At 38.3% G+C, this 15,602-nt stretch overlaps 1 protein-coding gene across 1 annotated transcript in view; it reads right to left on the bottom strand.

Moving 5' to 3' along the window:
• Positions 1-1,671: 1,671 nt before the first annotated feature.
• The window catches only part of LOC134790436 (nephrin), a 639,608-nt gene continuing 625,677 nt past the window's right edge, over positions 1,672-15,602 (bottom strand). Inside the window, exons 16-17 of the mRNA XM_063761218.1 lie at positions 11,121-11,203; positions 1,672-3,785 (exon numbers count right to left, since the gene is read on the bottom strand). Of these exons, the coding sequence (XP_063617288.1) occupies positions 3,597-3,785; positions 11,121-11,203 (272 nt within the window). The 3' untranslated portion in view covers positions 1,672-3,596. The remainder of the gene's footprint in view (positions 3,786-11,120; positions 11,204-15,602) is intronic.

Raw genomic sequence — 15,602 nt, 5'->3', positions numbered from 1 at the left:
GCTATTCCAACCACCAACCACCCCAGCCTTGAATGAAACTATCTCAATGAAATAGGATTATTTATAAAATATAGGTTTAAGTGCTTTTACCTTTTTTATTGGTATTATAAATAAACAAGTATCTAAAAGATATTTCTTCATCGAAGCACTTGTAGCCGGGTCTCGACTCTCGAGTACTGCGAGGTTTTTCTATCAATATTATATGAAGATAATAAGAAAATAAACAACAAATGCTAGTGTTGGTTGGAGAGTATTGGTTGAATATTCGAGTGTTTAGACGGCGTTATTTTCTTTGCATGAATAAGTTTAAAGAAAGAGCTACTTAAACATTATTAAGAAACAAAATTATATACATAGCAGGTATTCGACCTGCCGACACTAATAATAATAAGGCCTATAAAATAAAACAGTTTCCCATTCCATTCTAATTTGAATCGCTATTTTGGGAAATCAAAATTGCATTTTGTCTCGCCATGTTTTGATGTCTGGGCGGCTAGGTGCACCAGGGCGGTTGCGGCGGTCAGACTAGCGTTTTATATGCGCGTATAAGCTCGTTTTTGGAGGCTCGTGTTAAGCGCGTTTGCCGAAACGATCGTATACGCGCAGACCATAGATTTATAAGGCATAGATCGAGTGTTCGTACATCCCTAGTGAAGCCATTTCAAGTGCGACGTCACGTCGCACTCGTGTCACCGTATTCGATCGGCCCTGGCAGTACTCAAGGTCACGTCGGTTTGTGTACACCTCCCGTTTAAAAATCAAAAACACAGGAAAAATGGTTGTTTGTGCATTGAATGGGTGTCACAACGCATCATATCATAAAAACAAACCGACTTACATTACATTTCACGCGTAAGTATAGAGTTTAATGTGATATTTTTACGTAATCGTAACTACAAAAATCCAATGTTTCGCCAGCCGCCATTTCTTATAAATGTTGACAGTGTAGTGAATATTTTTTCCTCAAAATGGGACATGACGTTTACATTCTAAAATGAATACGCTTAATTGAAGTTCATTGTATAATTATATAAAAATTACATATTTTTAAATATTTCATTATTTTATTTCAAATTATGTAGTAATTTTATGCACATTATAAATAAAAAATTGTAAAAAAGTATCAATTTTTTTATTTAAACCTTATTTCACAAAGACGGGAAATGCAAAATTCCTTAAATAAACATAAAAAGCTTTTGCTATTAAATCTACACACAAATTATTAATAACCAAGTGTTAAGGATGTTGTTAAATCCCCCATTTTGAGGGAAATATAATATACTGGCAACACGTTTTTGTATATGTGTGTGTGTGTTGCTGAGCGTGAAACACAGGCCTCCCACGCACACATCGATCGTGTTTCGGCTTCACTTTTGGCAGGTTAGCCATATGGAGACTATCTGTCTATGCGTTATTAGTTTAAGGCGCAGACGAAAAACGGTTATGAGAACCCACACTCTTATGATGCATAAGTAGTATCTGAACAATGAAATGACCAAAAATATCTGACACAGTGCAGTGTTTATTACTTGCCTATATATTTATTGTAGGCATTTGTACGGCCATAAGAGCTCGTGTTTGCTTCCTTGTGCAAAACAATAATTATATGATCGCAGATGACAACTTAAAAAATACTGTGTGATGTTAGGAGTATCGCAGTAAAACGCTAAGTGTACTTCAAGACAACCTTTAATCTTTCATCAAAATAAATAAATAAGTCAACAGTAGGGCGAACTCTTCGAGCTGTTAAACATTATAATAACAAATCTCTTACTTACAAATTAAAATTACCTAACAATCATTTACCTACCCGCCGACCGTAGAAGGCGATACAATAAAACCTCTGTTTTTTTATACAATACTGATATTTACGTGATACGCTCCGTTGCATCGACTGCGCCAGATAGATATGTTTTCATTTCAGTAATGCTACCTCCAACTTGTAAATTTAAATTTTCGTTCGAACACACTGATAAATGCTTCAGTTTTTCGCTTGTAAAAATAAAATTGACGTAATTTGGACTCCGTAATCAAGTTAATTTTCCCGTGATTTCGCAGCGACGGCTTCGGCCTTGTTTTAAATGCCTCGTAACAGAATTAAAAACGTCCGGGAAATTAACGTGCATGGATGGATGTTTCAGATAACCTAAATTAAAACACCGTAGAGGTATCTGTTTTAGATTGATTGTTGATAATATTATTACTCGCAGTGGGACGCACGGGCCTGTATTAAAAATGGGATCAAGTTTACATCAGTTTTTAAGATCTAATTATGTTATGTGCGCGCACTACAGCGCATCCCGAATTTGCAATTATCTATGTGTTCGAACGAGCATTCCCGTATTGGCCGAGCAATGCGGCAGACTTTTTTTACGTCACATACAATTCTCTGGACATAAAGTAGGAGTTAAATCGTCAGAGCTTGGGTGTAAATAATCTGTACAGTGAACCGCGCGCGACATTAATCGCACCGGCAGCCTAATTGCGAAACTTTTCCACCAACGTGACGTCAGTTAATTTCGTTTGACTGGCTTTGCATCTAATGTCAAACGTGAATTCGGCGAGAATGTCTCGCAAATGGCCGGTTCGCGCTTCCAAGCCGACTTTAAAACCTTAAGAGTCAAGTACAAATTTTATTTACATAAATGTATTATGATATTTATACAGATAACGATGAATCCATTTAAACTAATGACATCGCGCACCGGCTAGAGTTCGTAGACATGTAAAAAAGTGGCAAAGATTCAGTCGCTTACAAATACTATTTACATACGATTCGTCAATAAAACTATGTAATTTAATAATGTTAGTCTTCAATTTCGGAAATATACGCTCGGAATGCCCAACCCTTTAATTCAAAAGCTAATTCGCTAGGAAAGTGGGTCTCAGGAGATGTCAGAAGCAGGTACGATAATTACTTAGATACGAATTTAGCCTTAAGGCATATACGTACCCTTAGAGTCCTAGCGGTCAGAGGTCAACACAAATGTATTTAAGCAAAATAAACAACGTACTAAGATAAATTGGCAACATTTATATGCAAGGGTATTCCGAGCGCACAGCTGAAGGAATGAGTGAAGAGAATGCACCCCGAGAGGTTCCTACCTACCACATTTACAAGACAGGGACATCGCGACTGTACAAGGATCGGCGCGCCCCGCCGCCGGCGTTCTAATGCTGGCTAACAAATTAAAATTGTAACGTGAACTCTCCGCCCGGGCTTTCAAGAGTATTTCTTGTTTTGTTACTCTCATAAACGGAATTTTTGTTACCTCACCACTCAAATTGATTGCAGCGTGTGTTGACAGAGCTCGCGAAATTCAAGCGCTTTGTTCAACAAAGCGCCTCCGAGGCTTTCGTACCTATTCAACTAAAGGAGATTATGTACAATAAAATGTCGTGGCTGAATTTAAAGACTTAAGCTTGATATGTTTTCTGATATGGTACGTACATATTTGTAAGTACAATATTGCTATAAATAAGAATAAAGCAATCATATTCGTAAACTGATATGTTCTCTGATAGAGAGATGATGTAACTGGAGTGATAACATTATTTAGACAGCGACAGGGCGCGCCGTATTCACCTAAATTAGACTAGACGCAAGACTCGGGGATCCGGTGGTCGAGCAGTTTTTCTTTGATAGCGTCGACGTTGAGATCGGCGGCGGCGCGTAGCGTGGCGGAGGCGCTGCGGCCGATTGTTGGCGGCGGCGCTGGTGCGCCGACCGCGAGCTCACGAGGCCGCGCGCCCCACGTCCATGATGCGCCGGGACCGTTGCACGCCTGCAACAATGCACATATGTTTCACATCATCATATCTACGCCGCACTGATATTAGAAAAGACCGTGACAAATATGACATTAAATCTTATCATATTGCCTTACATACGGCGGTAACAGTCATGGAAAACCAATAGGTACCTACGACTAAACTTCGTTCATTATGATATTAAGAACATAGGTGATATTATAGGTACCTATTCATAGATGTTTGCTATAATATTTAAATTGTTAACTTAATATGAACTGAAGTGTTAAGCTGAGCTTGTGTAAAAAAAATGTTTAACGAAAAATTTTTACACCTGATAGCAGACTTTACACGTGACAAATTGATTGAATCCCATCGGTACGTTATAAAATATGGAAACTAAAGAACACGGCACTCTAATTTCGTTCTAATTGAGAATGTATGATATTTTTTATTTTAATATTAGCTGAGTAACCTAACTTTTAGTAGGTTTCATAAACACGAAATGCTAATTTAGTACTGTGCTCGCTTTAATGTTAATATTTTACATATTAACATTGATAAAGGGCACATTATTATTATTATTTTACGTTTGCACGCACGTATATAGTAAGTACCTACCTACTTGCACCTACTTTCTTAGCACTCACTTATAAGCACATGTACACCTTCGAATGTGAACGGGAACGAGAGCAATATATCGAATGCCCTACTTATTCTATTTCGATTAGTATCGGTGGTATCGGTATGCGTTTAGAGCTGGCCCTGCATATATAGAACCTGTACAAGCCATCGATTGTCGCACGCAATCAGCCCGCCCATTGTGAGCCTAACTACAAATTATAGCCATCCCGAATCGTGGGAACTAATTAACTAGTCGCGGAACTAAGATTGTGCTTATAATTTATTATAATGGCTCCCCCGTGTGTGCAGTGGCCATCCAATCAGCGGGGTAATGAGGCCGTGTGTGCGGTATCGCGCACGCATCTCGCAGAATTAGCCGGTTCATTGTCACGCGGGAGATAGCGCGGAATTAAAACTAATTCAACGGGGACCGCAAACTTGACCTAATTTAAAAAATATCGTGATTCTGATCATGTTTGCTGAAAATACTTGTAGAGTATTTATATGAAAGGCAGAACTATATATTTACGTAATTGTTGTACTTTTATTGTTTATAATATATCGTCTATCAGCATGCGTTACTCTAGCACTTACACGCTTTATAGAAAGTTAGCCACTACGGCGGTGGTAGACAATAAAAAGCACGACCTTCTTAGACCGTTGTTCAAACCGCAGAGGTGAATAGCTGAAACTACGTTTATTAGGTATTTATCACAAACAGAAAAAAAACCACGCGTGCCCGGTTGAGAGAATATTATATAGGTAAGTAGGATCTACCTAGGTAGATACAAAATGTAAATTGCATTAGCTGATTAACCGGGACACGTAATATTGTTTACTTACAATTCTTACATTCAGTGGAAATATATACAGCAAATAGCTTACCTACAAACCGACCTGACAAGTGACACGACAAAATGCGTAGACAAAACTATCACACGCTTAATTAAAACGCCCCTTACAGGCGCGGCGGCGGGCGCGCCTCGATTTAATGCACTTGACTGGACTTTGTCTAATGAGACAATGAATAGATTTACTGCTAACTGGCAGATTTTTCCTTTTGTTCGCAAGAGGTAATATGCTTTTATTACATGAATTAGAGTAGTATAACGATCTGCGCTCTCCTAAATAATAAAATTCATTAGGTAATATTTCGGAAAGTAAAAATATTAATTTTATTTTTACACGCTAACCGTGCGGACTAATTCGGCAATATTATTAGGCCTTAGTTATATTAATACCTAAAAATAGGTTATTGTTTTAATGTTTTTGTTTTACAATAAAGATTACACATATTATTACCTTTTTACTTCGCTTCTTCAAGCAAGAATTGCTGCAAACCAGCTCAGCACAATCTACAGCCATAAAAATCTTGCAATAATGCCTACATCACCTAATCTGAGTGGGTCTTTTTCCGATTGGCCACTATACTATATTATTTCGACAAAGATCAACAACGGCCATCCAGTTTTTGCATTAATCCCCACTCCTCTTACTCTGAGTTCGTCTTAATTATCCCTATTCCAAACGTCAACAATAGATAGTTTAGACGAATACGGCGCGGTGGTCTAAACCCTTTAACATACACGCACCGTTTGCGACGGGACCTGTGACGCGTGGCGCGGCGGCGGCGTGGCCTGTTGACACGATACGTGTCTGTCAACACTACACGCCTAATTAAGAACACATTATTGGCTAGTGGCGTTATTCATAAACGCTCTACAAGCCTCGATTATCTGATAATATAAGTAGTAATAATAATGTTCTATGCCTTATTTATTTGTAAGAAAGGAATAAAACATGATTTAGCTAATTGAGGCTAGTATAGTCAGCCAGTATCAGCTTAGAGAATCATAAGTTCATAACTACTTATATAATGCATAAATGATTATATATAAATATAGAAGGTGGGGGGAGGGGGTCAATTATCTCTGCAGCCATCTCTACATACCAAACCTACTTTTTAAAAGTTCTAATTGGTAACACTCCGAACCTCAACAAATGGGGTGCATGTAGGAAAGTAATCTAAGTAATTACTAATTTAACAAATTCGGGAGGGTAAAAATACTGTTCGTTTAACCTGGTCTAAAATCCTAAAAATAATTAAATTAAAATGGGGTTTATAAAATAACAGTTTATGCTTATCATAATATAAAATTTCAAACTGCTCAAATACTTTCACGCGACAGTTTATCTCTGTGAACAACCGTACGGAACTAATATCTCTTAATGGATGTATTCCACGTGCAGTGCGCGCAGTAATTCACATATTAGCCTGATAATAGCCCTCGGCATCACGTAAGGATAATTTATTTGAGCCAAGTGTAAAACTGTAGACAGTTCGGCTATTGGGGAGAAATGTGGTTTTGAGAGCGATATATCCGCGGCAGCTGCGGCGGAGAGCGCGGTATTGGCGCACAAATCAACAAGATGTCTTATTCGTTTAAGATGATTTCGTCCACGTTTATATTTTTACTGGATTTCAAAGCAAAAATGGGATAATTTTATTTACGAGCTGTGCACTCTTATTTCAAGGGTTTTATTTTAATAGTAACGTCGAAACAAGTGAGCCGATTTTGATGCATAAAAATGACAATCGGTCGTATTGTTATTGTTACTTATTCTTCTTTATCTCCCTTCATCCCATTCCTACTCCACTGTCTGAAGGCACTAGCTCAAAATTGCAGCTTTTATATTAAATTTTTACATGTTTTAACCCTGGGAAAAATACACCAAAAATTCCTACGAAAACTAGAGTGGTTATATCTGCAAGGGCAGACTACAAACAAAAGAAAAAACAAAACACGATAACATATATTTTTTTAATTTATTTTAAGTTGCATACCTATCGTTACCCTAGATACTATATCAGTATAAAATGAGTATAAAGTAGCCGAGGGACCCAATGAGCAACATTTTAAACAGAATGTATTTTCATAGTATTAAGTTGCTAACAAATCCAAACACTATTCCAATGTAATGTAACTCGTCACCTATAAATTCCAATCTGCAACTAGGCGTCAATCGAAAAGGCCCTTTATCTTCCTCCGCGAAAGCCAATCTGCCTGCGGTCCGTCAAAATCAATAAGCCATCAATTGTAACAAGGTCCGCGTCCATTTGGGCCCGCGGCGATAAAAATGAGCTGAAGTCCCATAAACGCGCGCGGGCTTTATTACGACGCTGCCTCTGTATTTACTTACCAAGTTTTCTGAAGCCAGGATAAAATTCGCATTGATGCTATCAGTTCTTTTACAATATAGCCGTAACTGAGTGATTCGGAGTGTCCCTTTACGAAGTTTTAGCGGTTAAGATAAGTTTGATCGCCCGGTTCGTATCTTTATCGTCCCTTGTGTAAGCCGATGACAATATCCTCACGCAATCGTGTCGCCGTATGTTGTGTTAATTAAAACCATGTATGTTAATAATAACTTATTATCTCGTTACTAACTCTGTTTATAATGAGCTCATTAACTTCAATGTAATTAACCAAAACGTAGTTTCATCAATAAATGGTTGAGTTTAATACGTTAATACGTATCTGGTTTGCAATAATTATTATAAACTGGCTTCTGCTCGCAACTTTGTCTGCGTAGGATGATGACGATGATAATGACAAAAAATATGCTATGTCCTTCCTCGGATCCCACACTATCAAATATATACGGTTTAAGCCTGAAGAGGTATTAGACAGAGAGACAAAGTTACTTTCGAAATTATAATATTAGTAGGTAGGGATGATTTACGATTCTATTGATACCTAATTACACAATTCAGCAACCCCCATTGAAGATAAGCAACAACTCTTGATTTCACATCACAAATAAAAATAAATATAGATGAGATAGGATATGCCAAGAAAAAAAGTAACAAAATAAGGTTTTCTGGCAAAAATTAAAATTTAAGTAGTAGTTAGTTGGCTAGTGGTAACCAACCAATATGTCAGAAACTGTCATAAAAGATCGACATGATAATATTATAATCTGATGTCACAGCCATATGACAAGCCTCCAATAAAACTTTATGAATGGAGCTTTTGTAACTTAACAAATTAAAATCGGTCACGGCGAGACTGTAGGCGGCCCGCCCCATCTCCTTCAGATTAAACTTTATCGTATTTACACGAAAACTTCCATCCTGAATTTACTTTGCAAAGTCCTCATCAAATAAAAACATCGAACTTCAGTTAACCGAGTTGCCGACCGATAAAGTAACGAGCGAGTTGAATTTTAATGCAAACTCGTCAGCGATGCTAAATTCGTTAAGCTTAATGTTAATCGAGTTGCCGGAGCGGCATTATTCGGCGGCGGCGGGGCGTGATTGTGCGGAGGCGGCGTTCGGCGTCGAAGCGCGCCGCGTCGGCGCGCGCCGAGTCATTTATCCATTTATCATCATCATTATTAAACGAAAGACGTCCACAGATAGCGGGAGGCTAATAAGTAGGCTTCCATGTGCCACTCTTCCAAACCCTAACTACCTAATATAACATAACGTAGCTTAAGAGTCACAAGAACCTATAATAGCCGCCGCTATATAATGAAAGTTACGCTCTAATTATTTTAAAATTATATGTACTCAGATAGATACGACCTAGGGTTTGACCCCGCTTCTTCCGGATTAGTTGCATATTTCATTTTATTTTTAGATTTAAGTTTTTTGCTTATGGACTGAAGATCAGCTACCCTCATTAATTTTATTACACACATTTTTGACAATTAAGTATACCTGATAGTAGATACATGAACTTCATTATTGTGTTGCTAAATATTTTTTAATATTTTTTAAAAGATCTGACCAGTTTTTAGCCGTCTTGCGCGTAATTTCTAGGTCATATCTTGGAATCGTTCCAGGTTTCTAAAAATTAAACATTGTCTGGTGTTTTTACTCTTATACTTAAAAAAAGCTACGGAATACATCCACAACTATGAATCTGCTAACTGCACTGTGTAGGAGGTAGGAGTGTGTGTATTCAGCGACATTGGTTAAAGTGGCCAACCTAATCCAGTGTGTGTGCCGAGTCAGGAAGAATTTAATTAGTGCAGAACTGTGCCGGCGATATATCTCACAGCATATCCCGGCACCACTTAATACAAATAGTTCTTCCTACTATTAAAATATACTCAAGAAAATAAAAATGGTCCGCTTTAAGTGAACATTTATGTAAATGGCTCTTTTTAATTCTCTTGGCTTGAGTGTTGTTAGAATCTGTTCTGTTTCGACAATACAGAGTGATTTTGTTAAGAATGTCTGACCATACTCTGAGGGGCAAATATGTTGGCCATACTGAACAACTTTTACTATGGAACCAACCCTGAAAACGAAAAAAAAAACACACCTGCCTGTATGAACATTTCGTCGAATCTATGTAGGTCTTCTATGGAACAGAAGATTTCTTTTTGGCGATTTCAGGGCTGGCTCCGTTGTAAAAGTAGTTCAGTATGACCTACTTACTCTCCCCTCAGATACATCCTGTGTAGTTAAGCACGTATAATACGACTCTCTAAAAAAAGAATGTACAATTTTAGTGAAATATTTGTCAATGGCCGTAAAGTGAGTCATTTGCTTTATAGACTAGGTGGGCGAGAAAATGGTCCTGCAAGCCGTGCACGCGGCATAAAATTCTACGAAGCTACCGGACTTCAATAAACTACACTCGACCGCTCTCGACCGCTGCAGCTTCTATACCGAGAAAGACCCACTTAATTTCAACTAAGAAACGTAACAATTTAGTCGCGAAGTCGCTTCATAGGGGAAACTAATGGCACGTACGGAAGAGTTATTCCCAATATCAGATGACTAGGGGGAAAGGGGGGCTTTTAAGAGATGAGAATGCGATCGGATTGATGTGTGTGTCGCGGGTAATGGGCGATCGGCCGCACGCACAAATGGATTGCCGACTCAATATTCCAATGAGACTGACGGGTATGGGTTTTTTGGCCCCATGAATCCGATACGATTTAGGAGTTTCGTTTTTGTACGCCTGGTGCAGCTTTGGTAGTCACTCATGGGCAAATTTAGTGCGAATTATTTGCGGTGGTGAGTAATTGTAATTAGTAAAACAGCAAGCGCGGCATAAGAGTACCACACTTAAACAGTGGAACAGGACTAATAGAGACATGCCTGATAACTAAACATTTACTGAATCCTTCGCATTGAACTTAGAGAAACTATTATTGATGCCGGTTCTGCAGTAGAACCTTAATGTACAACCGTAAAGTTATTGTAAGTTGTTGATTTTTGCACAATGAATAGTCCAGAATCTAAAATTGTAGTGCAATAATATCTTAACGGATGGGACTAAACAGAATTTTGTTAAGCCAGAAGACAGGGTTGGAAAGTCAGTTAGTAGTCGCTTCAGTTAAAACTAGTGCTCTAGTAAAAATAAAAGATTTATGATTTATAGTGCTCAGACTCTTTAGAATAGGTTGTCAAACGGACTAACGCTTATCCAGCTGAACTTAACATAAATTTCATTAGATAACGTGACGACCGTTCGCGTTTGCGTTATGTCCATTTCTATATGGGATTTTGAATAGCGCGCCAAGCGGGGCGTTTTGGAAACTCAAAATCCCATACAAAATAAGAACACGTACGTCACGTCACGCTATCGAATGAAAATTTATACTATGGGTACCTACAGGCTGACAGTTCAAAATAATAATCGAATGCAAGTTACAAGGCTATAAGCATGTCAGCCTTGCCATGACAAGTTGGACAATTGTAGTGAAGAGTGAACTGATGTACTTACACTTGCTGGAGTGGAAAGCGGCGCTGGTGCAGTACGTGCAGGTGATGCTGCCGTTAGTCGTCCGATGCCCACCGCTGATTCGCCTGTGACAAAAAAAAAATACTTCAGGAAATATTCTTAGGTACCTACCAGGGCCAGGGATGTTGCAGATTTTTTGACATCCGCGGACGCGGGTGCGGATTTTAGTAATTTATATCGCCGTCCGTCATAGACTAAAGTGCTCGATTGACGAATCACAAAAACGTAACGAGATTCCTAGTGGTTAATGACGAAATTAATTACCTAACACTTACTCCGCCGCTAAGACGTTCCTGTACCGACCTATTCCACATCCGCATCCGCATTAAGCTCCGCATCAATGTTATGCGGATGCAGATCCGGATTTTGAAAATAATGCGGAAGTTCCGCGGTTGCGGATGCGGATGCGAATATTCGCAACATCCCAGTTCCACACAATCAAACTAAACGACCCATTGAACACCTCGTTTTTGTAATACAGAGATCGGACAGATTGGCGTCATTGCTCGCAATAATGTGGACATGGCTCCAAATTTCATTAAATAATTAATCATTTAATTATTTTTTTTACCTGAGATTTAATTTTGTTCCCTAGTCAATAAATAGCACTTAAATAATTTAAATATATTTTTGATATAAAAAATGAGTACCTACAGAAAATTTCAAAAACATGCTGATTATTTTCTTTAATAAATTTACATTATAAGAAATCTTTGTGTTATTTATTGATTAGGAATCAAAATTAAACCTCAGGTAAGAAATTAATTAAATGATTAATTATTTAATCAATTTTGAAGTCATGTCTACATTATTGCGAGCAATGTCGCAAATTTGTCCGATCTCTGGAATAATAGTGGGACACTCAGAAAATTTGGTTTGTTATAGAACAATATTCTATTTCTAGCATTTTAGAGGTTACTTTGTTAAAAATGCAGCAGCAATTGCTAGAAAAGGACGCCGCACTGGAAGCATCACGTGTCAGAGCTTGACAGGACGAGCGTCTCCAGCGACCAATCGATGGATTGACATTAATGACCGGCAACGCATCGAACAATTAATCTCTTTCGTGTTTTCGCGCTAATATAGAAGTGGTCTGCTTGATATTGAAAACGAATGCTCACAATTTTTACACACTTTTATTTAGATTCGCCGCGTATATTTGTATGTGTTTCATATTTTGTAACTTAAATTTAAACCACTTCTTGGAGTCTGATTGAGCTGAAATTTGGCATATGTACTACCATATTTCCGATGACAATACAATAATATGCTAACATGGGGTTTGGGGCTGATCTGATGATGCTATTGGAAGGTAGCCAAAGGAACTCTTCGATGGAAAAATATAAACACATACAACACAAACATAGACTCATCGGAAAGGTGTATAGAAAATTTGAAGTGTGTATCAAAAAATATTTTTGACAATAACTTGTATAGGTATCAAATTACTCCAAAGGCGACCTTAAATCATAATGATATTAAAATAACTCACAAATATACATACATAAAATCAAGGGTAGTTGTTTTGCAAGTCTGATCCTATTTTAATTTATGAAATGAATATTTAAAAAATCTAAAACTTTGGCTTTCCGACGCGATTTTCACCAATCGTAGTCGTGACTGATGATGAGGGAATCGTAATCCAAGACCAAGATTAGCCAATGACAGCTGAAATAAAAGAACTTTAAAAATATATTTCACCATGGCATATATGTCTCACTTAACAACTGAATATAAGTAATCCATGCTTCGGTCAAAGAATAAATAATAGTACTAGGTACAGAAGACTCACTCTCTAACAAAACGCGTCTGTTACGATCAGCACAGATATGGCCGCTAGGTGGCGACAGCGCCACGCGCGGCTTATGGCTTTCCCCAAAATTGGGGCGGAACGGATGAACTTTTAGCTACCTGTAGCAAAGCGACGAAATCGCGGAGTGAGCCACGCCTGCTTCGGTGAAATTCACTTACATTTGATAGATCTCCTTATGGCGATATTCATCACGCAGTAAAAATGGCCATTTGTCGAAATAATATTAAAATCGGGCGAATGACGCCCGCGGAAAAACGATACGAGATTGAATAACGGGTAATTTATTGCGTGTTAATATTTTGTAAATTGTTTGACAATAACAAATAAGCACCGTGACGGCGTGAAGCCAATTCCGTATTAACAATTTGACATGATTTCCATTTTAATTGATATATATGTCTTTGAGTAGTGTCTCCAGGCCCCAATTTCACCACGGTGACAGGTGCGACAATTGTAAAATCACTGTTGCTGACGTCACAGGCATCCATGGGCTACGGTTACCACTTACCATCGGGCGGGCCGTATTCCTGTTTGCCACCATCATTGTATTATTTAAAAAAACTTTATTATATCGGAAAAAAACAGATATTTCTTTTGCGAAGTTTCTGACAATTGTCAAGATTTAGAAGAATTGTAGGTAATTCTTGACAGGTAATGAGTTATATGTCGGAATTTCGTGACAATTGTAGTGTTTCTTGTGACAATTGTCATAAACTTAGCAAGAGAAATATCTGTTTTTTTCCGATATGATAAAGTTTTTTTTAATAAAACAATGATGGTGGCAAACAGGAATACAGCCCGCCCGATGGTAAGCGGTAACCGTAGCCCATGGATGCCTGTGACGTCAGCAACAGTGATGTTTTACAATTGTCGCACCTGTCACCGTGGTGAAATTGGAGCCAGGTATCTAACACCGCATCAATAAGGGCAACTCTTGATTCCTATCATAACAAGATCAACATCATCTTACTAATTGTTTAATAAACTAAAATATCTATACAATATTAACAAGTTAAAATATGGGGGGTAGCTCGGTGCCAGATGTTAGGGTGCCCAGAAAGCTGGTGGCATTGCCGCGCTATTTGGCAATGCCAATTCACTGGGCAAGGAAGGAACCAGCCCTCTGGTCACCCGTAACTTCAGTGAGACGCTTCGCTAGCTCCCTGAATATAGAGAGCCCTCTGGGTCCTCAGGGACCGAAGGGTCTCCACCTCAAACGGCTCAAACATGCAACCTGGCTTGGCATGGCTGCATATTCGCGCCATTTCAGGTGGTCGGCCGCTTCGGCTGCCGTCCCAGCCTTGGTCGAGGTCTCTGGTGGGACGGCTCAAGGGTATCCACACACGTGGCGTCCCAGACTAGTGTATTGTTATTTTTGTTGTTATAATTTTATGTTTATTTAATAATAATATGATGGTTTAATCAAAATAGGACTCCATATTACACTGTTAAAAGGGAAATCGTCTCGTGGTAGCGGTATCGAGCGGTAGTTTTTTCCCAATTTCCGGCGAAGCAAATTGGATGTGTTAAGAGATTTGTACTGATAACGCGAGGGGGAGGCTCCGATTAGTGGATGGAGCTGTTCTTGCCGGGCCATATAACTGTAGTTATGTATACATGCAGATACGTGCGTATACTACGTATTCTACAGTATTCTATGATATGATAAGTAAAGTATACAAGCACGTGTCGAACAAGGTGCTAAAATCATAGTGGCTCTAGTCTAGACTGTAGACCTACCTAAATACTTGCTTGCCCTGTTAATAAACATATTACAAACTGTAATATATTTATTTAGTTATTGATAAATTTTGTAATTAATAACCTTGTATTTTTTTTAAGTACGAAAAAAACTAGACTCGGGATGCTGGCATTCAGGCCATAAATTCAGCTGTAAAACGGCTCGCTTACAAATAAATCATTTTCTTTTCAATCACCGCAAGATCTGACTTGCTCTATCTGAATTTTAAAATAAATTTCTTTTCGCATGACTTTAAAAATAATTAGACAACACGACACTGCCATGAAAATAGTCTCTAAAGTTTTCTTCCTAAATATAAACAGAGCGTTTAAAGTGAAAGGCTTGTGAAGATGAATCGGCGCACTCTTATTTAGCCGGGGCTTAGTCGCGGTGTCCACATAAATTAGCGGGGCCCGCGCAGATTTATCTCCCGGAAAAAACCTGATTAATCACTACATTCAAAGACGCCAAGTCACGACGCAAGAAATAATTAATAGCGGGCCACTAATGTGCCTTGAGTTAATTTTAATTGCTTGAATTAAAATCCTAGTGTAATGGAAACAATTAAGAGGGGGAGTTTTTTGATAATGGCAATCGATTTGGATTCATGTGAGAATATTAGTTTTACACCGGACATGTATATGAAACTAAGAAGGTGTGTTTGTATATTTGTGCTCATGAATAAATGTTCCGGGTTCCGGGTAACAACCAGGTATAAATTATAATAGTAGATTGTGTCACAACACAAGGAGTAAAATGACATATAGCGAGAGCGTTATCAATGTACGCCCTCTTATTATGTCCTCTTGCAGAGAATAGGTATTTTAGTTCACCTAATCCCGATTACTGACTATTATATGGGATATCCTGCTTCGTAGTCACCTGACTATCAAATCAATTTATAAATCGA

Source organism: Cydia splendana, chromosome 5 (genome assembly GCF_910591565.1).
Source record: "Cydia splendana chromosome 5, ilCydSple1.2, whole genome shotgun sequence".
Classification (NCBI taxonomy): domain Eukaryota; kingdom Metazoa; phylum Arthropoda; class Insecta; order Lepidoptera; family Tortricidae; genus Cydia; species Cydia splendana.
Note: the sequence above shows the minus strand (reverse complement) of the source record. Positions and strands in the feature narration are given on the sequence as shown.